The sequence below is a fragment of the Corapipo altera genome, unplaced genomic scaffold, assembly GCF_003945725.1.
Source record: "Corapipo altera isolate COAL_440 unplaced genomic scaffold, ASM394572v1 45, whole genome shotgun sequence".
Classification (NCBI taxonomy): domain Eukaryota; kingdom Metazoa; phylum Chordata; class Aves; order Passeriformes; family Pipridae; genus Corapipo; species Corapipo altera.
This window is the reverse complement of record NW_020884877.1, coordinates 9,588,668-9,613,298: the sequence shown is the minus strand read 5'-3', so window position 1 is coordinate 9,613,298 and position 24,631 is coordinate 9,588,668. Positions and strand designations below refer to the sequence as shown.

The 24,631-nt window shown below is 36.4% G+C and overlaps 1 protein-coding gene across 4 annotated transcripts in view; it reads left to right on the top strand.

Moving 5' to 3' along the window:
• Positions 1 to 24,631, top strand: part of NBEAL1 (neurobeachin like 1) — an 80,684-nt gene that overhangs the window by 9,372 nt on the left and 46,681 nt on the right. For all 4 annotated transcript variants that reach the window (XR_003526602.1, XM_027636933.1, XM_027636934.1 and 1 more), the window contains exons 3-10: positions 10,303 to 10,394; positions 15,530 to 15,691; positions 16,993 to 17,074; positions 17,262 to 17,389; positions 18,234 to 18,316; positions 20,574 to 20,659; positions 22,201 to 22,507; positions 23,483 to 23,589. Coding sequence is in view for 3 of the 4 variants with exons in the window: in XM_027636933.1 (XP_027492734.1) it covers positions 10,303 to 10,394; positions 15,530 to 15,691; positions 16,993 to 17,074; positions 17,262 to 17,389; positions 18,234 to 18,316; positions 20,574 to 20,659; positions 22,201 to 22,507; positions 23,483 to 23,589 (1,047 nt within the window). In the remaining variant the exon portion in view is untranslated. The remainder of the gene's footprint in view (positions 1 to 10,302; positions 10,395 to 15,529; positions 15,692 to 16,992; positions 17,075 to 17,261; positions 17,390 to 18,233; positions 18,317 to 20,573; positions 20,660 to 22,200; positions 22,508 to 23,482; positions 23,590 to 24,631) is intronic.

The window sequence follows — 24,631 nt, the reverse complement described above, 5'->3', positions numbered from 1 at the left end:
AGATAGCAAGATTTTTCTTTTAACATTAATAATAATTTCAGGAAAATATACCTTCAGCTGGTTTACTGCCAAATTTCACTTACAATGTGGAAATAGAATTTAGGAACTGAACAGAGTTTTAAAAGTTACTGAAACTGATTCATAAAGCATCCTGCAAAATGAGAAAATGCTTGGTTTTTGTGGAAGTGATAGAAATGTTCACCGACAGTATATGTTGGGCATTAGCCCAGAGTTTCCAGTGATGTAATCCTCACAAGTTTTGTAGAAGGTTGTTGTGGTAGTTGCAGGCTGCTCATGAGTTGCCCTCCCAAGTCCATCAAATGTTTGGCTAATGCACTCAGTTATATAAAACCTGGTATTTGTTTACCTGTGCTTTGACTGAATTTAGGATTAGCTGGAATGAACAGTCTTCCTGATAAATGACTGGAGCCTCATGGGAACTGTAGGCTAAATGGTTTATCATGTACTGAAAAGCAAGGAGGAAAAAGGTTTTCTTTGATGTTCCTGTTTTTTTTATATTAAGTAACAATTTTTGTTAGATCTGTAGTGTTCCTATGTTTTAAAGGGCAAACTTGAAATTTGAGAAAGAAAATGATGAGAAGGATGCTCCTTTAGTATTTACTGTGTGTAATAACCCAAATTACAAAAAGAAGTCTCAAAAATGGTAAGGAGTCCAGTGGTTCAGGTGTGACTACATAAAATTTTTTCTCCACAGGACCATGCAGCATTCACAGTAGTGAATGGGTAAAGCTCTTGGGAATAAAGCAAGATATAGAGAACAAGGGTGTTATTTGCAGGAATCTGATCTCATTATTTACTTGTGCTAATAGTTTAAAAACCAAAGCAACAGAAATGCAGTGGAAGGCAAACAGCAGTTGCACAAGTAATGCATGTTCTGCTATGCCATAGTTTTTGAGGTTTTTCTTAAGCGTGCTTCTGAAAAGTAGATTTGGGGGGTTTAAATTATATACCTTCAGTGTATAGCTTCAGTGCTGGACTGATTTGGTAGCATCATCTCCTCGGGTGGTAAGATTGATGGAGAGATAGACAACAGGTTGGCAAAGGCATATAGAGCTTTCGGAAAACTCCATAAAAGAGTTTGGCGGAATAAACACCTGAAGAAAAGTACCAGATCAGTGTTTACAGAGCCATTGTACTGTCTACTCTTTTATATGGATCCAAATCATGGGTCTTCTACTGCCGCCACCTGCGACTCCTAGAACGTTTCCATCAATGCTGCCTCCGTACAATCCTAAACATCCACTGGTCAGATTATGTGACCAACACATCTGTTCTAGAGCAAGCAGCAGTCACAAGTATTGAGGCCATGTTACTGAGAACACAGCTGTGCTGGGCAGGGCACGTCTCCAGGATGAAGGACCACCGCCTCCCTAAGATCTTGCTCTATGGTGAACTTGCCACCGGCTGCCGCAAGAGAGGAGCCCCAAAGAGGAGATACAAGAACTCCCTGAAACAACATCTCAGCCTTGGCCATATTGATCATCATCGTTGGTCTACTCTGGCCTCCAGTCGGGAGGTCTGGAGACACACCATCTATAAAGCTGCTGATGCCTTTGAGAACACACACAGGATCACTCTTGAGGAGAACAGACAGCACAGAAAGAATTGTGTCCTGTCGACACCACCTAAGGAGTCTTTCCACTGCCTTTTGCAACCAGACTTGTCTATCTCATATTGGCCTTCTTAGCCACCAGCATGCTTGTAGCAAGTGTGGGTAGAGCCCTTCCCAAATCTTCGTTTGTGAAGCCCAGCCATGATACCTTCAGTGCGTAGTTCAGCTGCAGTACGATGTTAATGTAAGGCCTGATAAGACTGAAAAGACAAAACTAAACATTTAAATCCATAGCTAAAGATGTAAAAACTTGTTTTAGTTAAATTTGGTGTGAAGTAATCACATGGCACTTTGAAACAAATACAGACCTTTTTTTGATAAGCTGTACACAAGTTCTCAGTCTTTATGTGCTGCAGGACATGGCAATATTTAGCTGTTGATATAGTGAAATAGCAGGCTGGTGTTTTACTGTTGGAGCATCATCCTGCTTCCTTTCTGTCAGAATTAAAATTGTACTGTCTCTCTCACTTAAAAACTTGAAGCAAAAGCTGACTTTAAGTGTGTGGTGGCTAAGACTCAGCCTTTTTCTTATGTAAAACAGTGGCATAACTTGGAGTTTCAAAACTATTAAGAGTTAAAGTCTAAACCTTTCCTAATCTATAATTTGAATTTTCATTAAATTTAGGCTAATCTTGACACTATAGGTTTTTGAAATCATGTTATTTTAGTTGCCTTTGAGTTATTTAGGATGCTTCTTGTTTCCTTAGGCTTAAAATACAGCTTCCAGTTGGTTCACTGTGTCAACTTTGATGGCAAAAGTCAATGTTAATTGAATGTAATATGTCATAGTATGGTAAATTCCTGATAAGTGCCCTGTGTAGTGGACTCTGAAGGCTGAAATAGCACATGCCAGCTTGTACATGGAACTTGCCTAGTGGTACTTTCTGTCCAGTGCAATGTAAAGACACTGAAGTCTGAGTTCAGATTAACTAGATTCATCCCATGGATGGCATCAGTCACATGCCAGTTCCAAACTACAAGGCTGTAATTGTGTTGTCGTTCAAAAACCATAACAAAAACAACAACAACAACAAAAAGGCAAGAGAAAGAAAAATAGGAGCTTTACTTCCATTTTAATAAGAAAATTCTTTCATTTTGTGTTTCCAGTTTTGTTGGAGATCTGACGTAAAAAGGAAAATGAGTAACAGTGCTCAGATGACTCGCTTTAACTTAAGGCAATAGTGGAAGATTATGAATATTTTTTGTTTGTTTTGAAAAGAGAAGAAATGAATTTTACTTAATGTTTGTGAACTAAATTTTATCATGATTGGCAACCATAGGTTTTATTTTGGTAAATCTCTAAAATCTCTCTCATAAATCTCTATGCTAAACAGATTTTTTTAACTTGTCCCCAAATAATTGTTTCTATCATGATTCACTGCAATTTCCATTTATAAAACCCTTTTTTTCTTTTAATTCCAGAAATGGAACAGAATGCTTGTGTGAATTTTGAAAAAGGAGGTTTATAATTACTTACCAGGAGCTTTGCTTCCTTTGGATCAGCTGGTTCAAAAATCAATGTTTTTATTAAAATGAAAAGTTGTGCCCAAAAGTGATTCCCTTGATAATTAGAATTGATTGATTGAATTTATCAAGGCAATTTAACCAGTTTAAAATGGTTTACCTTGAAGTCTTTTACTAGTTCCAACTGTAGTGTTGCTGCTGTAACAAAGCTTTTCATGTTTTATTTTGGCATTTTACAGATATGAAAGGTTCAAAAAAGTATAAGTACTTTAACATATTTCAAAGTAAAGGCTGTTAGGAGTTCTCATGCTGGAAGTGTAGTCTTTTATGTCTGAAAACATGAAGAGAAAAAGCTCCCTTAAAACAAACCTTCTAAGTCTCCAATGGATAGTTTATTTCAAACAGTGTTGAGAAATGTTCTGCAATTCTGCATTATGCAGACTACTTCAGTTTATTTTAAGGGTGGTAAACTCACCAATGATCCAAAGGCAGTGTTTCATGTTTAATTTTCTAACATTACATTTTGTAGGTCTAGTTCAGCCTTGACACCAAGGGATTGTTCTTATTTTAAATAAAATGCTTGGGGATGGGGGATTAGTTACGATAATACCAGTGCCAGTGAGATTTTATGGTTGTGCTTCTAAGCTGAAATCCACTTTGAAGGTTGATTGACTGCTCCGCACGGGAGTCAGACCGGGCTGGCTGTTTGATGCCTGCATGTTAAATTTAACGACTTCAAACAACTGTCTTGTCAAACAAGTCGGGCTTGTTTGACGGTCGGACTCTGAACTGCCCTGCAGGGAATTTTTGCCTTTAGAGCATGGAATGTGACACTGCAAATAGCCTCGGGTGGATCCAGCTTTTGTTTTTAGCAACTAACACTTCCTGAACACAGCTATAAAATTGGACTGAGCTTTGCCCTTCCAGTTGTGTCTCTTTGCCTGAAGCCTTAGTAGAAATGGAAGTTACTGCTAAATCTAAAGGCAACACTTTACATAAATACGTAAATAGTGTTGATTCGAAACCTTGAATAAATGTACCAATATTCCATAGGCAGAGGGCTGAAGACTTTCAGTTTTGTGTTAAATGTTCTCATTTCATTTAGAGTAAACTCTGAGACTTCAGTACTACTTAGCTTGTTAATGAATTTAAAAAATGTTACACTGGAACAAACATTTCTCGTGACCTTCTTGATAGGCAAAATGATTACTGACAACAAAATAGGATTGGATTTTTGCTGTTCATTTAATGAGTCTTCATAAAGACTAGAGAAAGCTATTGTAGTTTCTAGATAATCTAGTGTATATATATATATAATGTAGATAATCTAGTGTATCAAAGACAAGAACCTGTCCCAAATCAGTATAGATTTTGGTTATAGTTTCTTTTCACTTCATTGCCTGAGAAAATGTCCTGTCTGTCAGAAGGGCTTCAGAGTAGACCCATCTCTGCTATTGGCTTTGTTTCAGTGTTGTTAAATGCTGAAGTTTGTGTTAGCATTGAGAGCTTGTTTGCTAGTTTGCCAAGTCTAAGGAATGCCCTGCTAGAGTTTATACATCTATATTGCAAGTGTTAAAATGTTGGACTCCATGGGAAACTTGCTAATTGTTTGGCACTGTTTAGTCACAGTACTGCTGTGCATACTGTAGACCTGTACACTGTGTTTACCTGGCAAGTGTTTTGTTCTTTCTAGCATTGCACTCTGTTGAGAAACAAAACGAAAAAAAAAAGGGAACAACACTTTTCTGGATGTTTTGTGGGAGGCAGGCTTAGTGTGTTATGGTTTTGAGAGTGTTTTGAGGTTATTTTCGGTACCTGTTAGAAATACTACGCTGCTCAGGCCTGGCAGTCTTTCTTTTTAAAGTGTTGAGAACTGTAACAATTATTACTGTGCCGAGAGTGTCTTAAAAAAAAAAGGAGGCCTGAAGGGTGATGTGTCATTTTGCTGGGTTGTTTTTTGTTTTTTTTTTTTAATATTTGTTTTTCTTTTTAAAGAAAACCAGAGGTATTTAAGGTAGGGAAGGAACAAGGAAGTATTTTCACTTTTGTGTGTTCTGAGCTATATTTGATTTAATGGGCATAAAATACTTTTTTTTTACTACTGCAGGTTTGAATGGCTGTCACAGACCTTTCTTATAATATGTTGAACTCAGAAGCCCAAGCTTAGGCTCTGCAAACTTGTGGCAATCAACTAAAGAACTTTTTAGGTTTTTTTTACTCTTTGATTCTTTATTTTGGTTGTGATTTTTTTTTTTTTTTTATTCTTAGATTTACCCTTCTCTCACAATGGCACCCTTAAGATAGCCTTGTTGAAACTCTAGTTGTTTTCATTTATTACTGTGAAGAGAAGTGGCTAACTTGAGTTTTGTCTTCTTGGATTTCAAACCATGGAGAAATTATCTTCCAGAAGTTTCAAGGCATGCAGTTTCTATATATGAATTATTATTCAGATAAGTTACAGAAATTTGTCTTGCACAAAAGCTAGGCAAGTTCCAGGTAAATAAATGAAAAGCTTAGGCTTGTGACTTAGAAAGCTTCAAGGTTTCAGAGATCAACATCTTCTTTCAGTAGTTGGAAAGCTGTGATGGGTGAAAGGTATTTTATTACCACACACAGCTTCTTTCTGCTTTTACTGCTGTTGTACAAATCAAAAATTTTGATTTCTTGCTGATCTCATAGGGCATGTCTGCAGAGTGTGTGTGGTGTGGCTGGGAACGAATACCAGTCTCAAATGGGTTTGTCACAGTTCAGCCTTGTGGTGTATTATCAAAACATACATGGCTTTGTAAGTTGTGCTTTAGAAGTGTGATGCATCTTCAACCAGCACCACAGAAAACGATGCAGAGCTACTGTCTGACATACAGCCTCCAGCTGCCTGTCTGCAGAATGATAACAAAACAGTAATTATCAAAGTGGGGAATAAGAAATATACTCCATAGGTTTTACTGCTTCTGCTGGTAGTAAGGATTCTGAGTGTTTACTCTGGTGTGGCTGAGACACTACTTCCTTAAGAGGACTGAGATATAATGGAGTAGCTGACCATTTGCAATGAATCCATTGGAGCTGGGGTTGCAGTTCAGTCATTTGTTGCCCTCAGTAGCAGCACAGATCTGAAGAATTGCCATACCCATGGGGTGCAGTCTTCTGCCACGTGATAACACAGATATTTGTCATATTGCAACATGTACTGGCTTGGAAAGTTGTTCTGGCATTGAAGAACACAATGGTATTCATGCTAGAGTTAGGTCAGTTTGCGTTCTGCTGTTCACGTGGTTTACCACTTCTGTCATGAGAAAATAGAGGATAGTTGAAAAGGTGGGTGGAAAGAGAACTTAACAGAAACACAGTCTAAAATCCACTGAATTTAAACTCCAGATTAAATGGCAGCAGCTGACCTCAAAAAATAATTCAGTTCAACCTAAAGATGCTGGATAGGATAATTGCATTGTTCATAGAATCATGGTGCAAGACAACAGCTGATACACGCTATTACTGTTTGGTTTTATTACAAAATTAGAATTTACTGTTTTTCCCCTAAGCCACCATACTTCTGGTTTGGGAAAATATAAGATGCATGACACACATAAACAGGTCTTAGGAAAGGTTGTATGCATGTAGCAGTGTTTTAGGATTGGACATTTTTGTGTACTTTGCCAAGGATAACATTTACCATTTTCAGTTTTCTTTCTTAAATCTGCTTTAGTAAAATTTAGATTTCTTGCAGCTTTCAACAGGTGACTGGTGTATGGGATCTGGGCTGATTGCTGCTAATAAAGAAAAAGGAAAATTTGGGCCAGATTAAAAGTTTGAAAAGTGTTTTCTAACATTTTTTAAATCAGTTACGTATCTTAATTGTAGCCAAACTCTTAAATATTGGGTCACTTTTTCCTGGATTGATGTACTCCTCGATCATAAATCTTCATTTTATTTCATTTCTGGAAAGGTGGTATGCTCCTATTAGCTGGCTTATAATGGGCACTTATTTCTTGGTGTTTCTTATGTTGCTAAGTGATACTGTTTACTTTATTGCCTTCGTGGTTTTTAAAAAATTTTCTCTCCAAGTGATGTTGAGTTAGTGCTATTGCTTGGATGGAAATCTCTGGATTTGACTCAGAGAGCCCACTATTGCCTGAACTGTTTTCTACTGGCATAGGCCAGTAGTGTTACCTGGTATTTTGATATCAGAACTGATTATTTTAATAACTTGGGATATTGCATAATTAATTGGCTGGGAGGGGATTGAAGTAGATGGGAGTTGGCTTAAATAGTGCCTGCAGGGAATGATCAAACAGTGCAGCAGCTCTTGATTTTTACCGGAACTGGGAGGACTGTTAGTGGCAAAGGGAATTAAGCAATATGTCCACTACAGATAGGCAAAACCTTTGGACCTTTTAATAACGTGTGACGCTTACTTTTGTCATCTGTGTAATTGCTTTTTCTTGCATGTTTTTTCTGCCAATGTTCTCCTATTCCTAGTCTGCACTGATAGCCTTGCAAAGGCATTGTAGTTTATAGAGAAGGAAGCTTGGAACTGATTTGGACTCATGACCCTTGTGGGTCCCTTCCAACTTGGCAGATTCTGTGATTTAGGCAATACTAGTAAAAAGGAGCAAGCAGGCATTGAATCTAATTTTGTGATTTGCCCTACCCTTTCCCTTTTCTCATCCTTAACTTTTTGTTAAAGCAATTTTAAGTCAGATAAGGATGTTATTTGCACATCTTCTTTCATGGTACCTGACTAAGAAAAACAAAGTTTTTTCTTACACAAGTTTACCGTCAGCAATTAGCAATGAGCCTCAACTGTGTCAACAAACAATTTTAATGTGGGAATATGAATAGAATTGATTTAGTATTTCATGTTGTATTTCAAGGAGAAGTTGCTCATGTCAAGCAAAAACAAAGCTACTCATTCCATAGGAAGAAAGTCAAATAAGTTGAGTTTTTGCACATGCATGGGCATTATCATTAGAGGCACTGCTACAAACACATGGCAGTGTTTCTGTTTGTTACTTCCCCATAATTGCTATTGCCTTGTCCTTTGTAGCCTGAACTATACTGTAATTACTAAAATTGTATCCTGGTTTTCCATGTCTTTATGGTCCTGTGAAATAGCTTTCCTGGGGCTGAAATAACTTACTGTGAAATACAAGAAAGTTAAAGCTTTAAATATGTGAACATTTTTAAAAAGCTATAGAATCTGAAGACAGCATCTTCTACTACTTTTAAATCATTATTTTAGGAAAGTTTTACTTCTTGCCTAACTTTTGGTTTGATTTTCAATGTGTTTGATCTCTGAACCTCAGAAATATGTATTCTGTGGTCACCTGCTTTTGATAATCTGACATCCTCTGTATCTTAATGCAGTATCTTGGAAACCTTGAAATTATTCTTTACCTCAGCACCTTCCTTCATTTGGTGTTTTGCAATTTCACACTGAGGACAATTAATAGGTGTGTTTAAGAGAGCTTAACCATTTGGTGGTTCAGTGCATTTTAAACATGAGAACAAGACTACGTTACACTTCCAGGACATAAGGCTTTTTTGACAAATTTTTAGCAGAAAAAGAAAGGGAGTGATTACTTAAATCATTGAAATGTCAATAAAAGCAGAGATGAGGAAAAGAAAGATTATGAAGGAAGGAGAGGTTAGGAATTAAGTGAAGAAGGGGAAATAAGACAATTAGGAAAAATGAACAAGAAAATGCAGTAAAGGCAGTGGAAGCAAATAATCAAACAAGAGCTGTATCTAGCTGAGGGTTTTATTTGGCACCTCTTGTCACAATATCTGAACATATTTCATAGACATGAATAACGATTCTGAAGTAAATTGTGTCTGGGTGTTTCTGTCACTTCTTGTTTGAGTTACGGTGGTCTTTGGGGGCACAGAGAAGGGTAAAGTCTAGAGTGGGAAGGGGATTCCCATGCTTTATAACTCCTATACTTGCTGTGGAAAGGTGCTCTGAGAAAAGCTTTGCACCAGGTCAGATTCTGGATTTGCATGTTTATTTTATTCTGAGGTTGTTTGTTTTGTTTTGTTTTAATTCCACTAGAGGGTTCTTTCAGTTATTTTGCACTGACAGGACTCTGTGTCACTCTTTCTTGCTGACTCTTTCTTTTACATTGACATTGCCCCAAAATATTGTGTGTCTGAGAGTTATTCACTCTTTAGTCTTAACTCTGCAGGGAAATAATCTGTTATTTGGGAACATCTGTGGTAATATAAAGGTAATAAGCAAAAGGGAGATGATACAGAAAAGGGAAAAGAGAAGGATGAATAAAAAGGTTTTCAACTTTTGCAAAATTTTATTAATTATGGAGTAGATTTACAAATAATTAATAATCTTCAATACTTTTGGCAAATACTTTAAAGCTTTTTTGAAAATGATTTGTGATGTAGAATGTGGGCCTGCATGCATGTACAGTCCTTGTGGAGGAATATGTTAGCTATGGTCTGGCACCTTATTTTTGAAAATTAAGCAGCTTGACTTTTGAAGGGAGTCTACCTCAAATGCATATTGACAGAATTTTCCTGTATGGTTTGCTGTGGTCTATCTGTCCTCCCTTCTCAGGGCTGGAAACTGTGCCAGGGACTGCTGGTCCCAGAGTCTATGTGCTCTGCTAGGAACAACTAGAAAGGAATTTAAATTTAAACGATCTGTTTTATAGATATCTAGTATACAAGTCACCGGTTCTGCATTGTCTTTTCGAACACCATCTGTCTCTAATCTGCTGCTAGCTGCCATATTGACCTATGAATGAAGCAAAAAACAATTTATTTCTTGATTAAGATTGCTGTTCAAGTTCTTATTTAATTTTATGAGCCATAAGGAGCGTTGTCTACTAATATCTATGGTATCAAGACTAGAACACATAGTAGTGAGTTTGTAAAGCTGGTATGGATTACTTTGGAGAGCAAGTGAAGATTGTTGGTGAGGGGAGAAGCTAAAATGCTTTGGTTGACCCTGGTACCAGGAAGAGGAGACACATTAATTAATAGAGCAAGAATGTCAGATCAGCACCATGTGGCTGAAAATTTCAAAGGATACAGGTGGTCATTTTTTATTTTACTTCTACAAAATGTGTATTCCTTCCTTTCTCCCAGTTGAAATGCATTAAATACAAGCTCTTCATTCCAGGTAGTACTACCGAGTTGTTGATGGATGACCTTGAGTGCAATATTGCCTAATGTTCTCTTCTTTCTTACAGAAAGATCCAGACTACCTGAAACTCTGGTTGGATAGTTTTGTTTCTAGCTATGAACAGTTTCTGGATGTGGACTTTGAGAAGCTGCCAACTAGGTATGTAGAATTACATGTTCATCTGTCCTTGATATCTGAACCAGATCTGGCTAAGAGCCCAGTCTTGTTCAAGGGCAGTACTGCCTTTAAAGAAAAGAAAGATTTTTAGTTGTCAGGTGGCACTACCATTTATCTGAAGGTCAAGTTGGGTTAGGAATGATGAAACTAGGCAAATACTGGTATTTGCATTATCTTGGGAGCTGGCATGAGTATGCCGTGTTCTTGTTTGTAGAAATATAATCATTATTCCTGGTGCATTTTTTTGAATGAGCATTCATTAAATGTTGCATATGAAATAGTATTAGTGCTTGTTATCTGCATCATCAGTGACTAAAGAGAATCAAGATGTAAGTAAAGAGTTTTGTAATTTTATTTCAGGGTTTGCTTTAAGATTAATGATGAGATTAAATGCTTAATGAAAGATTTACTCAGCTGGAAACCTTTTAAAATATGCACCAGTTATAGACTTTAAAGTGATTTCTTTGCATCTATGAAGACTTCAGTTTAGGGTAAGAGTATTGCTGATTTCACTCATGTTGCTGACCAAAAGTTCTCACATATAATCATGAGATGCTATTGAAGTCTAATTTCAGAGTTTTATATTTAATATTTTAGATTGGTATACTGTGTGTTATCATGATTGTGTTTTCATGTCTAACTTTGCACATGAGGAATAGAAACTTAAGCACTGGATGTTTTCTCTTGCTTTTGAGATGCTTGGATGAACTAAGGGTTTTAAGAAAAAACAAAGGTTATGGGAATCAGAATTCATGAGAACTCGTGTCAGTATTATAGCTGATACCACTACTGATGTTTGAAAGCAAAGAATGGTGCTCCCTGCATGATGGCTGCAGTCCAAGCCCTGTTGAAATCAATGGAAATTCTTTAATGGGCTTTGGATCAGATCCTGTTTGAAGTGTAAGTGATAGCTTCTACTGTTACAAGGAAATGAAGAATGCTGCAACTGGATCTTGGTGGATAAAACTTGGCCTTCTCAGCTCTTTGTATTAAAATTTATATGAATACTAAATATGTAATGCAATTACCAATAAGCAAGACCTTCAAATTAATTGTATACTCTTTCAGAAGATAGGTTTTCTTTGCAGTGTCAAAAATGCATCTTAGAGTGTTTAGTTGAGGAAAAGAGTTTATCCTTTAACACAGGTTATCTTTATACTTTTTAATATTAAAATATGAAGGGGGAAGAGAAGAATGTCTTGGTACTTCAACTGTAGGTGCTTTTCAGTTTATTTGTAATTTAAGTGGTTTTTAGTTTATGTGTTCATGGGTCTTGGGTTGGGTTTTTTCAGCAGCATAACAAACATGAAGCTTAGTTGTTGAGAACAATAGTAGCACCTTCATCGTGATAAATGATGACTTAGTGAGTGTAAAAATAATGTATTTTTCTGAGGTTAATGACAGGATTAGTGATTTAGTCTGAAAGAATAGAACCATGTGGATTTAGACTCATTTGTGTAACAGATGTAATGGAAAAGCATCAAAACAACACAGTGGTGAAGGCAAATCATTCCTGTGCTTTTGTGGCTGGTTTAAAAATAATACACTGAGAGCAGATATTAGAATTAACAAATAATTACAGTTTCTACCCTTATTTACATTTGTGATATAATTAGGCATGTGAGAAATGGCATCTTTCTGGGGTTTGGCAGTTTGTATTGTGGGCATTCACATTGTGAAATTGATAGTACTGGGCCCATTAAAAAGAAAAGTAGGTCATTGTGGAACCACCAAATGCTGATTTCCAGTTACTTGTGGGGCCATCAGACCCTGTGGACTCTTTTTTTTTTTTTTTTTTTTTTTAACTCGATTGCTTATTAGACAACTAATTCTGTCTTTTGGTCTTGAAAAAATATATGATGCCAGCTAAAATGAGAAAGTGACTGAACTGATACTTTTTCTCCTTTCCTTTTTTTTTTCCTTCTATAAATCTTGGTATGTTTTACAGCTATATGACTGCAAGACTTTGTGTACTGAAGGGCTAATGCCAAGAAATAATGAGAAACTGTGTAGGGAGAAGAAAGCTTGTACAGATTGCTGGACTAAACTAACCTTTTGGAAGACAGGCATAAAGTTTTGTGTCAATTTAAAACATGAAGGGTTTTTTAGCATCCAAGAAAATACCACTTTGAAAATGTAAAGATTCTGTTAGAGGTTTGGTTTTAGGATTTTTTTTTCCTGAAAGAAGGACTCTTAATTGACACTGTTACTTGCTGATTTAACTCATAAGACTATTTCTTCTATAAATTAGAATATATAATTTCCCAAGATCTGCTTTGGAAATGTGAAAGATGCTATGCAGTGCAGAATTAGGAAACCTCTAAATGTAGTGGATGAGTGTATCCAGTGGTACGATTTGACTGTATAAGTAGAGTTTATACAATTATGCAGCTTATAGGCTTATACAGCTACAGGTCTACCTGTATCTTTGTGCATCTACTCTATATTCTTAAGTGAAATGGCTCCTTGATAGTGTTATTAATGATTTTGCTGAGAAGGTGAATATAGCTATGCTGACAGCTTTGAGCATTGGGCACAAAAGACCAGTGCACCTGTCTGTTCTTTCCCTAAAAACATGTGTTCATGTCATACGTATTTATCATGTAAAGGATAAACCCTTTACCAGCTGGTGGGAAGATTTTTTTTCTCCTCATTGAAAAAGAGGAATTGTCACTTGGTTTAATACTTTTAGAAATAGCAAAGGCATCCAGAGTGTTGTCATGTTCTTTTTCTGCTTTTAGTTTACATGATCTTGAGTAAAGGAGCTTACAGGAAGCTCATGTAAAGTACCATAGAAACCATATTTTGTTAACTTACTGACTTCATAAAAATGATGCAGGAATCATGATAGGAGTGCTTATTATGTGGTTTCCTGGTTGTTGAAAAGTAAAACCTGGTTTTCTACAGCACTTTTTTCCCAAGTGCTTACTGCTGGTGAGGGAGTGGTCCCAGTGTGTGAGTTAGAGGTGTAATGGGTGCATACAATTTTGGGATAATTTAACTTCCTTTCAGACACCTGAGATAGCAGTTTGTATTGCTGCATAACCCTCTTAATGTAAGGAAGGAAACTAAATAAAAAGAACCCAAATGTGTAAAGTTCTTTCTCTTTTTTTTTTTTTGAGGTAGGGTACCAGCAGTCAAATAAGAATGTCAGTTAAGATATGATCTTTGACGTTTCTTTTTTTCCTTTCTTTTTTTTTTTTTTTTTTGGAATACTTAGTTTAAACAACCAGTCTTGCTGGGGAGAACTGGTACTACATGTCAACAAATGTAACTTTTTGATTTTCCTGGAGTTATAGTAGTAATTTGCTCTGAGGTGAAAAAAAGTTTGATTATTACTATTTATTTTACATACTCTATAGTATGTAAATTTGAGTAATCTCAACTAGGATTTCTCATGCTGATCTCACATGAGGCACTAAATTCTCATGGATTGTGCAATAGCACAGACAGGCAGCTACTGCAGAGAAAACATTCTTTGGGATATGAGGCATGAAGGGTATGCTGTTTGCTATCTTGTAAAGCATTTTATGATCTTACTGAAAAAGACTTGTTGGCCATTTTTGGGAAATAACTTTTGGATATATGATTTCAGCTGTCAAAAACTATGGCCTTCCTAATACTGAGAGGACATAATCAAACTCTGAAATACAAAAACTGAGTTATCAGATTATGAGGAACCGTGGTTGTAGTTCCAGAGAGTGCGGATCTCCTGGCATCTTGAGGGGTAAAGTTGTTATCAGGGAAATTAAAATCTTGTTCTTTGTATTTGTGTTGGAAAAAAGCAGTTGCTCTCAGTTTTGTGGTTAGTGTCTCTATCAGTTTAGAGCCTACAGGCACAATAAAATTTGTGCCACAACTTTCTGACTCCCTTGAGATTCTGAATCCCAGGATCTGAAAAGCATATTGCACAACTCTGTGAAGAGGCAAGGAAATGAACAGTATGTGGTCCTCTGCATAGGTACAGGTAACACTTGTTTTCTAGGATAGAAGAGCTTGCTGTCACTTACACCTGTCTAGATGTTTTACTAAATTAGATCTCCATTTTTCCCTTCTATGTAGGCTGCCTTTTTGATGTTAGAAGCTGAACAATGTATTGTACCCCATTTGCCTCAAATAATAACTATCACAGTGTATAGTGTCAGTCATTGCATTTCTCCACACTTTTTTGCACAGATCTGCGTATGCAACTATCATATTAGTGAGTTTTTGTGCTAGATGAATTTTTATGGTTATATTTCCCCTGGCTTTGCCCATGTTGAAGGCTTTTGTAAGCTGTAAGGCTCTTGCTTTTGTCTTCCTTTTCCTGTGTAGAGTTCATAGAAGATGTGTCAGAAGCTGCTGCCAAAAGCTAACTCTTTTTTGCATGTGCTACAGCAGATAAACAGTATTCATCCCAATGAATGTTCTAACAGATCTGTATGTTTCTATACTGTTGCAAAAATGCGTTTCCATATGGTTGTTCCTGGATTGTTGGTGTATTTGGTTTTATTTGTGGGGGTTTTTCCCCATTCTTTTCTTCATGTTTTGGTTCTCACTGATGTATTTCTAAAAATGGTTTAGTTCAGCAAAAAAACAATAGGCAAGATAATTTTGTACAACTTTTTGAAATTTATGTAAGAAAGTCGTGAGGTTCACTGTGGGTGAATACTAACTGGGTTTCAATAACTATATAATAATTGGCACCTCATTTATTTGGACACTTTTAGTCTTCAGTAGACAGTTGAAAATCTTCCCCCAAATGTGTTATGTTGTTTCATTCCATTGTGACTCTCCTTTTCCTTACTTAGGGATTTCCCAGGCTACCTGTTTACCTGATGAAGATCATGCAATTTCTTTGTGGCAATTAAGGCAGCTCATTGCATGGAGGAGCATTTAGGAAGCCACTTATTGAATTTCAACACTTTTTTAAATGCAGTTTGTTACTGGGATAAAGAAAACTCAAGCTGGTGTATTGCCACCAGACATTTCCTTGTGGTTCATTAGAAACTGTTCATGAACTGTCAGTTTGGTCCCCTTTCCTGTGGAACTTCGCTGGAACACTACATGAGTACATGAAAATTGATTCCTACCATGTCATTTGTATTAACAATTTTGTGTCTGTGTTTTCTCATTAGAGTGGATGACATTCCACCAGGAATATCACTGCTTCCTGATAACATTCTTCAGGTCCTCAGACTCCAGCTGCTACAGTGTGTCCAGAAAATGTCAGATGGCCTAGAAGAGCAGCAGCAGGCTCTGTCACTTCTACTTGTGAAATTCTTTATCATCCTTTGCAGGTATTTGTTCTGATTGTTACCTCAGCAATGCTATTGTTTTGTTTAAGAAATCTTGACACAGCCTATAAATATAGATTCTAATGACACATATAATGTGATTTGATGTTTTCCAGTAGAAACAGAAATACCACTTCTCACAATCTTCGAATTAAAGGAAGAGGGAATAAAAGAGAGAAGGGTACAATGCAATAATCTTAGCAATAATATTTGCTATGAGAAAGGGAATAGAAGGTGTTTAGGTGCTAGATTCTCTGTAATTACAGAAGATAAATCTATGGGAATTCAAGATACGAGATACTGGTATAATAAATACTTTTAAAAGAAAAAGTACACTCTAACAAGTGTTAGATGTGAAATAAGTTGAGAGAATTGTACAGGAAGAACTGTTTAGCATTTTAAACATGCTTAGCATTCCAGAAACAGCTTATGAAACTTCTATTACACTATTAATGCAGCTGATTTCCTTCTGAAACTTCTGCACTGAAGCAATGAATAAACTGCATTTAGAGATCTATTCCACACTATTTCTTCAGTATTCTATTGTGAAGTACATTGAGAGAGGAAGGGAATAAAATATAATAGGGAACCCGCTTTTCTCAGGAGTATTTGAGGCAGCATTTTTGAGTCCTTTAGTTCTCCTTACCTCTGAAACATACAGAGAGCTGTGTATGGCAGTGTTTAAGTATCCTGGGATATTAAGTATAAGCTGAGTACCTGGTGATAATGTGTTTTTGAATTAAACTATTGTCAGCCTTACTTGCTGAATAGTTCTCCTTACAACATTACTTTGGTATCTGATCTTTGTGACTTGTCCTCAAGACTGAGAAATTCTTTGTCATTGCTTTATTTATGTTCTAAAATAATTTATTAGGTGTTTGTTTTCCTCGGGAGAATTTAAAGTGAATAAATGTTTCTAGGTATATGTTTGCTAAAGTTTTAGAAAGTGTATGCACTAGTAATGTGGGAGAAGTGGAAGTTATTGTCTTTTATCAGATGCCATTTCTGAGCTTTCTATTTAGAGTGTCCTGGGAATCTGCTTAACCTCTGAAACCCCAAATTCCAAAAAGAATTGGCCTACAGCAGAGTGACTTGAGCCTTTCTTCCTGTTAGATGAAAACTTGTGAGCTTTGTTACTGTGACAGAAGTAAACACTTAAGTACATGCAGTCTTTTGGAGAGTATTTTTTAAATGCTAGTATACTTTTGTATGTTTTAGCATTCTGTCTATAATCAAACATTGTTTGAACTAGCTTCAAATAGTACACTGTGTACAATTCTGTGGCTTTTATGTTGTATTCATAGGAATTTGGCCAATGTGGAGGAGATTGGGATGTGCTCATACATTAACCATGTTATCACCATGACTACGTTATACATTCAACAGGTACGTGGTTAACAATTCCCATCAGTTATTTTTACCCTCTGATACTTCCTGTTCCTGCTTATCTGATCTACTTTTTCAACAACAGTGTTCTGTGGAGAACAGTTTGTGGGCCTGAACTGTTCTGGAGGTGATTGAGATTGATTTTCAACATCTAGAAATTTTCTGACTGCAGCTCTCTTTTTTTCAGTTAAAAAGCAAAACTAAAGAAAAAGAAGTGGCAGATCAGACCCCCATAGAAGAATTTGTGAGACATGCACTGGCTTTTTGTGAAAGTCTCTACGATCCATATCGAAACTGGAGGCAGCGAATTGCAGGGTATGCATGGACTAAGACAGGATTGTAAACACTGTAGTTTATGATAACTTTAACCATGAATCAACAGAATCACACCACAGAGAAGTGTTATGCTTTCTGAAATTGGATAGGGTTTAAATAACTTTTTAAAATTATAATATATTCACTGGCAGTCTAGAAGTTAAAAGTTAAAAGAAAATTAAATTTGAGGGTATACTAAGTGGTGTTTGGTTGTAACTGACCATCATGAAGGTCCTGTTGTTGTTTTCTCCTTTTAACAACTGGCCCATTTTTCTAAATGGGTGGAACAAAGAAGCCAAGAGGAAAGTAGTATGCAGACCTGGTTGAATTAGGGCAAAAGAAGTTGTTGAAGCTCACAGTATAGATATGTTGCATCTTTGAAAATAAGTTTATAAATGTATCAACAGAATTATAACCCTTTAATGTGATGGTTCCCTCTCACCTAGGGAATCCATAATAATGTTTTGTGCCCATTTCAAATTGCATGGTTAAAACATTTTGCAGTCTAGCTGATGGCTTAGTTACAATAAGCATGGAATAAATAAGAGATTGCTGGCTTCTTTATTTTTTAAAAAAAACCAAATCATTTTGTAAAATATTAAGCCATTTCTAGGTGAAACAGAACAGTGAATACAGAATTAACTGTGATTCATGTTTTCAGGGTGAAATACTACTTCACTATGCTTTGTCAATCCTGTAGGCAAAAGATAACTCCTGATTTTTGGCAGTTTTCTACTATAAGTCCTATTATAATTTACTATTATGAGAAATAAATTAAAAAGTATGTCATAAACAAAGTATCATATCTAATTTCTTTGGTGTATGTTTTTTAATGTAATTGCAGACATTTCCTTAGTACAGTTGAAAGGAGCAGACAGAAGTATAAACCAGCTTCCCTCACTGTCGAGTTTGTCCCTTTCTTTTACCGTAAGTATCACTAACAGCCTCTTTAAAATTGTCATCTTTAGAGGACTGAACTTAGTGATCCTAAGTAACTTTCTCCTAAGAATGCCTGACAGTGTAAAAGCCCCTCACTTTCTGAGGCTGAGTGAAGTGGGTTACTTTGGTTGCTTGTTTTTTGCTTGGAGCGTCACTATCTTGCTATTCCCCCTCTCATCTTTGAAAGCCTTTTTTTTTTTGTTTTTCCAGACTTTATTTCAGTACCCAACATGGTTTAATAGGGTTGGTTCTGTGAATTGCCAACTTTTCCGTTTATTAGTGAAAATAAGGTTCCTGTAGCAACTGTGCTGATAACTCTTATGGAAAAATAATCTTAGAAAAGTGTTCCTGCATTTTTGTCTCTTTAATATGATTTAACAGCCAGAAAGAATGGAGCTCTGTGCCATTCAACTAGCAAATGCTCCTTGAGCTTCAGTTTGGGAAACTCCTCTGTTTTCTCTCTGGTTAAGTCATTAAATATCATGATGACTGCTTTGGGATTCATATGTTCTTACCATTATAGATTGTTTGTGTGGAAAAGAAGGACTTACATGTCCATATTCTGTACTTAAATCTCAGGAAGGTGGGATGCCCAGCTAGTTTGCTGGTTTAGCATACTGAAGTGATAGTGCCAACAGAACTGAAGCAACAGGAACAATACTGAGAAATGGGAAGTGAAGGAGTGAAATCAGCCCTTTTTGCAGCTATCTGTTTTTAATTGAAAATAAAAAAGGAAGATTCTATTCCTAGAGTGGTAGCATTCATGAATTTGAATTTTCTAGGTTTGAGTCACAACTCCTGTTCCTTGAGATTCAATCACTATGTACATAAAATAGGATAGTTGCCAAAAAGACCAAATTGCTGATGCCACTAAAATGCCATTATCTATGTGCGAGAGCACTGGAAACCCACTCTAAAGACTGCTACTGAAGAGTGTCATCTGCAGGTTCTCTCCATTCAGTACAGTGCACTGTGGTTCCTCCTAAGTCTCTTAAACATGATAGAATGTGACTGAGCTAAAGTTGTGCTGATTAGCAGACAAATGCTCATCTGCTTGTTGACCAACTGACAGAAAAGACAGAATTTGCCGAGCACGTGCTTTAGACATTCTACCATGACAGGACTAATTTGAAGGTTTTTAGTCCACCCAACCTAATGATTTGTTCACAATCTGCTAGGTACTGCTCTTTTATATTTGTCTGAGGTTCTCCAAAAGATTCAGAGGCTATAAGTTAAGGGAGTGGTGGTACTAACACCCTAACAATGTGATCATCTAAGCTTTGTTTAGTTTGAAGAACAGATTTAAAAACTAGCTCTGCAATTTTCTTTTAAAACAGGCTTATACCTTCAGTATATAGTCAGAAATCTTACTTGCCAATAACTAGTACTTGTCTTAAAGGTCATATTATTATTTTAATGCATATAAAAATCTCATTTTCAGTTTATAATGTTTCTTTAAAATCTCAGTTTTTACAAACCCAGGTAATTATCAGTTTTATTTTACAAAGTTATTGGAAGTTTTACAATAGTTAATTCCAAAAAATAATCCATTGTAGTTTGTTACAGCTACTTTGAGTGTAGTTTTATTGCTTTTTCAAAAATATCCAGGTTATATATATTGCTAAAAAGAGTTCCTGAGGCTGATTGTAACTAATTTATATCAGATATGGCATGAGAAGAGATGCAGGATAACTGCCTTTAAAGACATTGCTGCTAGAAAGGTTACAGACCTGCGTGGGATTTGCTGGGAAGTTTGACTTTAAGGGAGCAAACTCAGGGACTGTATGTGGCATCAGACTTTCCATGCCAAAATTGCTCTCATCTTTGTCATGCTTGATAACTGATTGTGTGTTAATACATCTTTCTATTTCCCATTAGTAGGGACAAGATGAGCTTATTTTACATTATAAATCAAGACCAACGGTTGTTGTGTCTATAGTTCTGTCAACCTTCATTGAATGTTTTATGCAAGCTGAAGGTCTGGCCCTGAGAATTCTTGATAAATGTGGTCATGTTATGTTACTTTGATAATGCTGGAATTGATGTGTTTGTGTCTAACTTATGTAAAAGAAAGTGGAGATTATATAGTTGATTTTTTTTTTTTTTTAATTTGTATGATGACAGGGAATATAGGCAGGGGTTTTTTTATTTCATTTGTTGGTGGGGTTTTTTTGAGAGGAAAATTTTGGTAAAATTTATGTGACCAGAATAAGAAATTCTTCTCCTTTTTATTTACTTCAATCAGAATGCTTTCAAGAAAGTGAACATCTCAAGGAAAGCCTGAAATGTTGCCTGCTGCATCTCTTTGGAGCTATTGTGGCTGGTGGTCAGGTAAGGATGTTCTAAACCCTTTTCAGCTACTGAAGCCTCCAAATGTCTGTTCCTTGCTTAAGGCTTTTAAATACCCCATAACCCATAAATAAGAAGAATTTACTATTGACTACGAATCGTTTCTATCTTACGAATTTTGGGATCGTTCTGTGCAATAATATCTAAATGCTAAAAGCTGAGTCTTGCTTTCAAATAACAGTAGAAGTTTGCCTTTTACAATAACTACACGTTCATATGAACTTATTGTAGTATTTAAAGTGGGTAACTAGATTAAGAATTTCCACCTGCGAAGACGAAAGTTTTGTAGCAACACATGAAGTTGATCTCTCTTACTTCCAAGGTTGAAAGTAAACTGTTTCAGTAAGAGGCATGAGGCCCTTACACCTTGGAAGCAATTTAAAATCTTTGAAAGAATATGAAGAAAAGAGGGTATTCATCATCATCATCAAAGCCACATCTACTTTCTCAGTTGACTTCTGTAATATCCTGCATATTCTGGTCACAAGCAGATGTTACTTCTTATGATCCTGAAGAAAGAGTGTTTTAAATGTTATCAGGGAGCTGCAAAGCCAGGCACTGCTCCATTAGGGAAGGCAAGCTGAGACTGAGCAGGAAGGCCAGACAGGCAGAGGCAGTTGACCTAACTGGTGAAAGGTGCAGTCTCACTATACCTGAACAAGGTCTGGTGGTTATAACCAGGGTCAGCCAGCCCAGACCACTAGACAAGTCTGTAGTGATGAAACCTAATATCAAACCAGGAAGTCTGGTCAGCATGTCAGAGTAAGGATTTGGTCTAGTGATGGTAACTGGAGTCAGTCAAGAGCCCAGTGGTTACCAGCCCCGTCCAAAGTCGTGAGGCAGTCTAAGGTCAAGCTGGGCAGTCAGGTCTGTGGGTCAGATTCAACAGTACGTGGCCAGGCACAGACATGGCTGCAGTGTAGCTCAGGCAGGTAAAAGGTTGAGAGCCAAAGCTTGAAGGCAGTTCCCTAGAGAGGGCAAGAAGTCCCTGACAGGGCTTCTCAAAGGTCTCTACAAGCCTGGGCTCCTGTCCTAGATTTAAGGTGCCCCTGAGCCTACGCAGTCAGGCCTCCAGGAAGAAAGGTGAGGGGAGTGCACTCAGGGCCCAGACAAATATTCGCTAATTATTATGTTCTTATTCTTATTGCTAATTCTAAAGTATCATGAATCTCTTTATCTGAAATGAAAATTCAATTTAAAGTTTACCTAGAATTAGCAGTTTATTGAGGCTACTTTATATGAATTTTGTAACATGTTTTAAATTATATTTCCTTTTCCATATAAACATTCTCTTTGAAAGAGAAAACCTATTTAAGTGAACAAGATGGGATGCATTTCATCTGTAGCCATCAATGTAATCCAATTAGAATGTTTCACATTTATTTAAAAACTACATTAATAGACATAATAGACATAATAATGAATGTTTCATAATTGAGATAATTTGGGTAGACACTACTGGTTTGAAGAGGTTTAATTTTTTTTAAATTAATTTATTATTATTTTTACCTGATGGGTTTCAGAGGAATGCTCTTCAAGCAGTATCTCCTGCCACCATGGAAGTCTTGATGCGTGTTTTAGCAGATTGTGACAACTGGGATGACAGAAACCCTGAGGAAGTGAGCAGGAAGGCAGAGCTGACTCTGAAGTGCCTGACAGAAGTTGTCCATATCCTTCTAACCAGCAGTTCTGACCAGCGTCAAGTGGAGACAAGTACAATATTGGAGAACTATTTCAAGTTGCTTAATTCAGACCATTCAGCTTTACCTAATGCGAGGCGATGCAGGCAGTGGGAGAGCAGATTCATAGCACTACAGATCCAAATGCTGAGTGAGTACCCAATTGTCCAGTTCCTTGAAATATTTCTTGACAATAACTCTATAGCAAGTAATTATTGAGCTATGATAGTAATATCGCTGAATATTCTACCAAAAAATGTTCACTTGGCTAAGCAATTGAAAATTTTCTAACATTTCTTCTTTGATGTTACTTTACATATGTTCTTATTTAATCATTTGCTATCAAAAACCAAACCAAAACAAACAAAAACACCCCAAGAAAACCCCCAGAAGAAATTATATCATATTGCTACCATTTAACCAGTGTCAAGGTTTGTAGACTGCCAGTATCCATGAAAAAAGAAAAATGTAGCTAGACAACAACTGACACTCATCAGCACCTTAGTAATGGCAGAATAAGACTGTTCTGTAATAAAATACCCATGTGGTGGCTGTTTTGTGATAGTTTGCTTTTCAAATGGCATTCTTCTAAACGTTGGCCAGAAGTAATAGTCTGAAACAATTGGGTCTAAATTTTTGGATAAGAATTCAGGGATTTGTTTTTTCCACTTTGGTGTTCAGAATGGGAAATAAAAGTACTTGTTTTTCCATACTTCCTCAAATACTAAAGAATAGTACTGAGGCTGTGGTGAATGCTACAGTATAAGACTGCTGTAGAATGCAGAGTAAAGCAAGTCTTCATATGCTTTAAAAAAAAGTAATGCTGCTCATGTGTTACAAACTGGCAATGACTTCAAACAGAGCTCCAAGACAATCAAAGATATTAATTAGCTGAATTTTTCTCCAGATATAGTAGGTTATGTGGCAATTTTTACAGCATCAAAATGCTCAGCTCTAGGCCTAGTGATCTGTGCTTAAAACATGTCATTCTTGATCAAAGAATGCAGAGCATATTGGTTGTTGTATATTTTTTTCCCTATTTCTATTATGTAATGTGCAGAAAAAAATGCTTGATGGATTTGACAAGTGTTTTGCCTTTGATGCCAGTTCTGTTTTAATTTTATAGATACCATCACAGCCATGTTAGACTGCACAGATAGGCCTGTTCTGCAGGCAATTTTCCTTAACAGTAACTGCTTTGAGCATCTCATTCGACTGTTGCAGAACTGCAAGGTATGTTTTCCCTTATCAGAGTATGTTTAACAGAACCTGTCTTGCAATATTATAAGTATATTAATTATCTTTTCATCTTCCTTATGAAATAGAAGCAATTTTTAAGTGTCTGCACACTGAAAGTGAAACTTTGGATGGGTTAGAGCCACTAATGTCATGAAAGATCTCAAAGATCCAAGTTGCTCTAAAATCTGTTTTTTATTGCTAATGAAGTAGAGGTGTTTCTTGTCTGTCTTGTGATTAAAGCAGTGAATGCTTATTTTGAGTCCTGAGCAAAATACCTTTACAGACCCCATTCAGTCTCTAAAATCTGTTAACGATGGTTACTGGAAACCATCCCCCTTGCCTTTTTGTTTTGGTTTATGTTGTGAGGATTTTTTTTCATTTGTTTGTTTGTTTTATATTCTGTCACTGGATTGCTAGGAAGTCACAACTGCTGCCAGATGGAGGTCTGAACTCTTAATTTCAGAGGCATATTGTTCCATTAAAAAAAAAAATCTTGCTAGTGTGCCATTGTAAGTGTTTCAAAATATGAGTCCTGTGTGTAGCTGACATAAAACATGAGATCAAGCTGTTAAAAATGTTCTTTGATTGTTCTTTTTCTACATAGGATTTAGTGTTTTTGTCTCAATCCCAGATGGTCATAATTGGCAAACTAATGTCTTTCACTGATTGCTTTGTAGATTTGATTTTTCCTTGCGTAAAAGAACATAGATATAACTCTCTGGAATATTTTTTTCTCTTTTTGTGATATGTGGGTGACAGAGCTGTTTTGAGCTCTTGATGCTAGATAATTTAATGTTAGCTACAGTATACAATTTGTTTCTTAATCCATTTAGATTTTGGATTAGAACATATTTCAGTGCAGTGATACATTAAAAATAAATGTGTTTGGATTATGTCTTAATTGTAATTCTATTCACTGGCAGAATGCCAATTGGCTTGCACTGTTTTGAGTAGTCTTTGTAGTTTTATTATCTTCTGAAAATACATTGTTTGACCTTTCCATTCTCCTCCTCTGTTTGGGAATCTCTGCCTATTT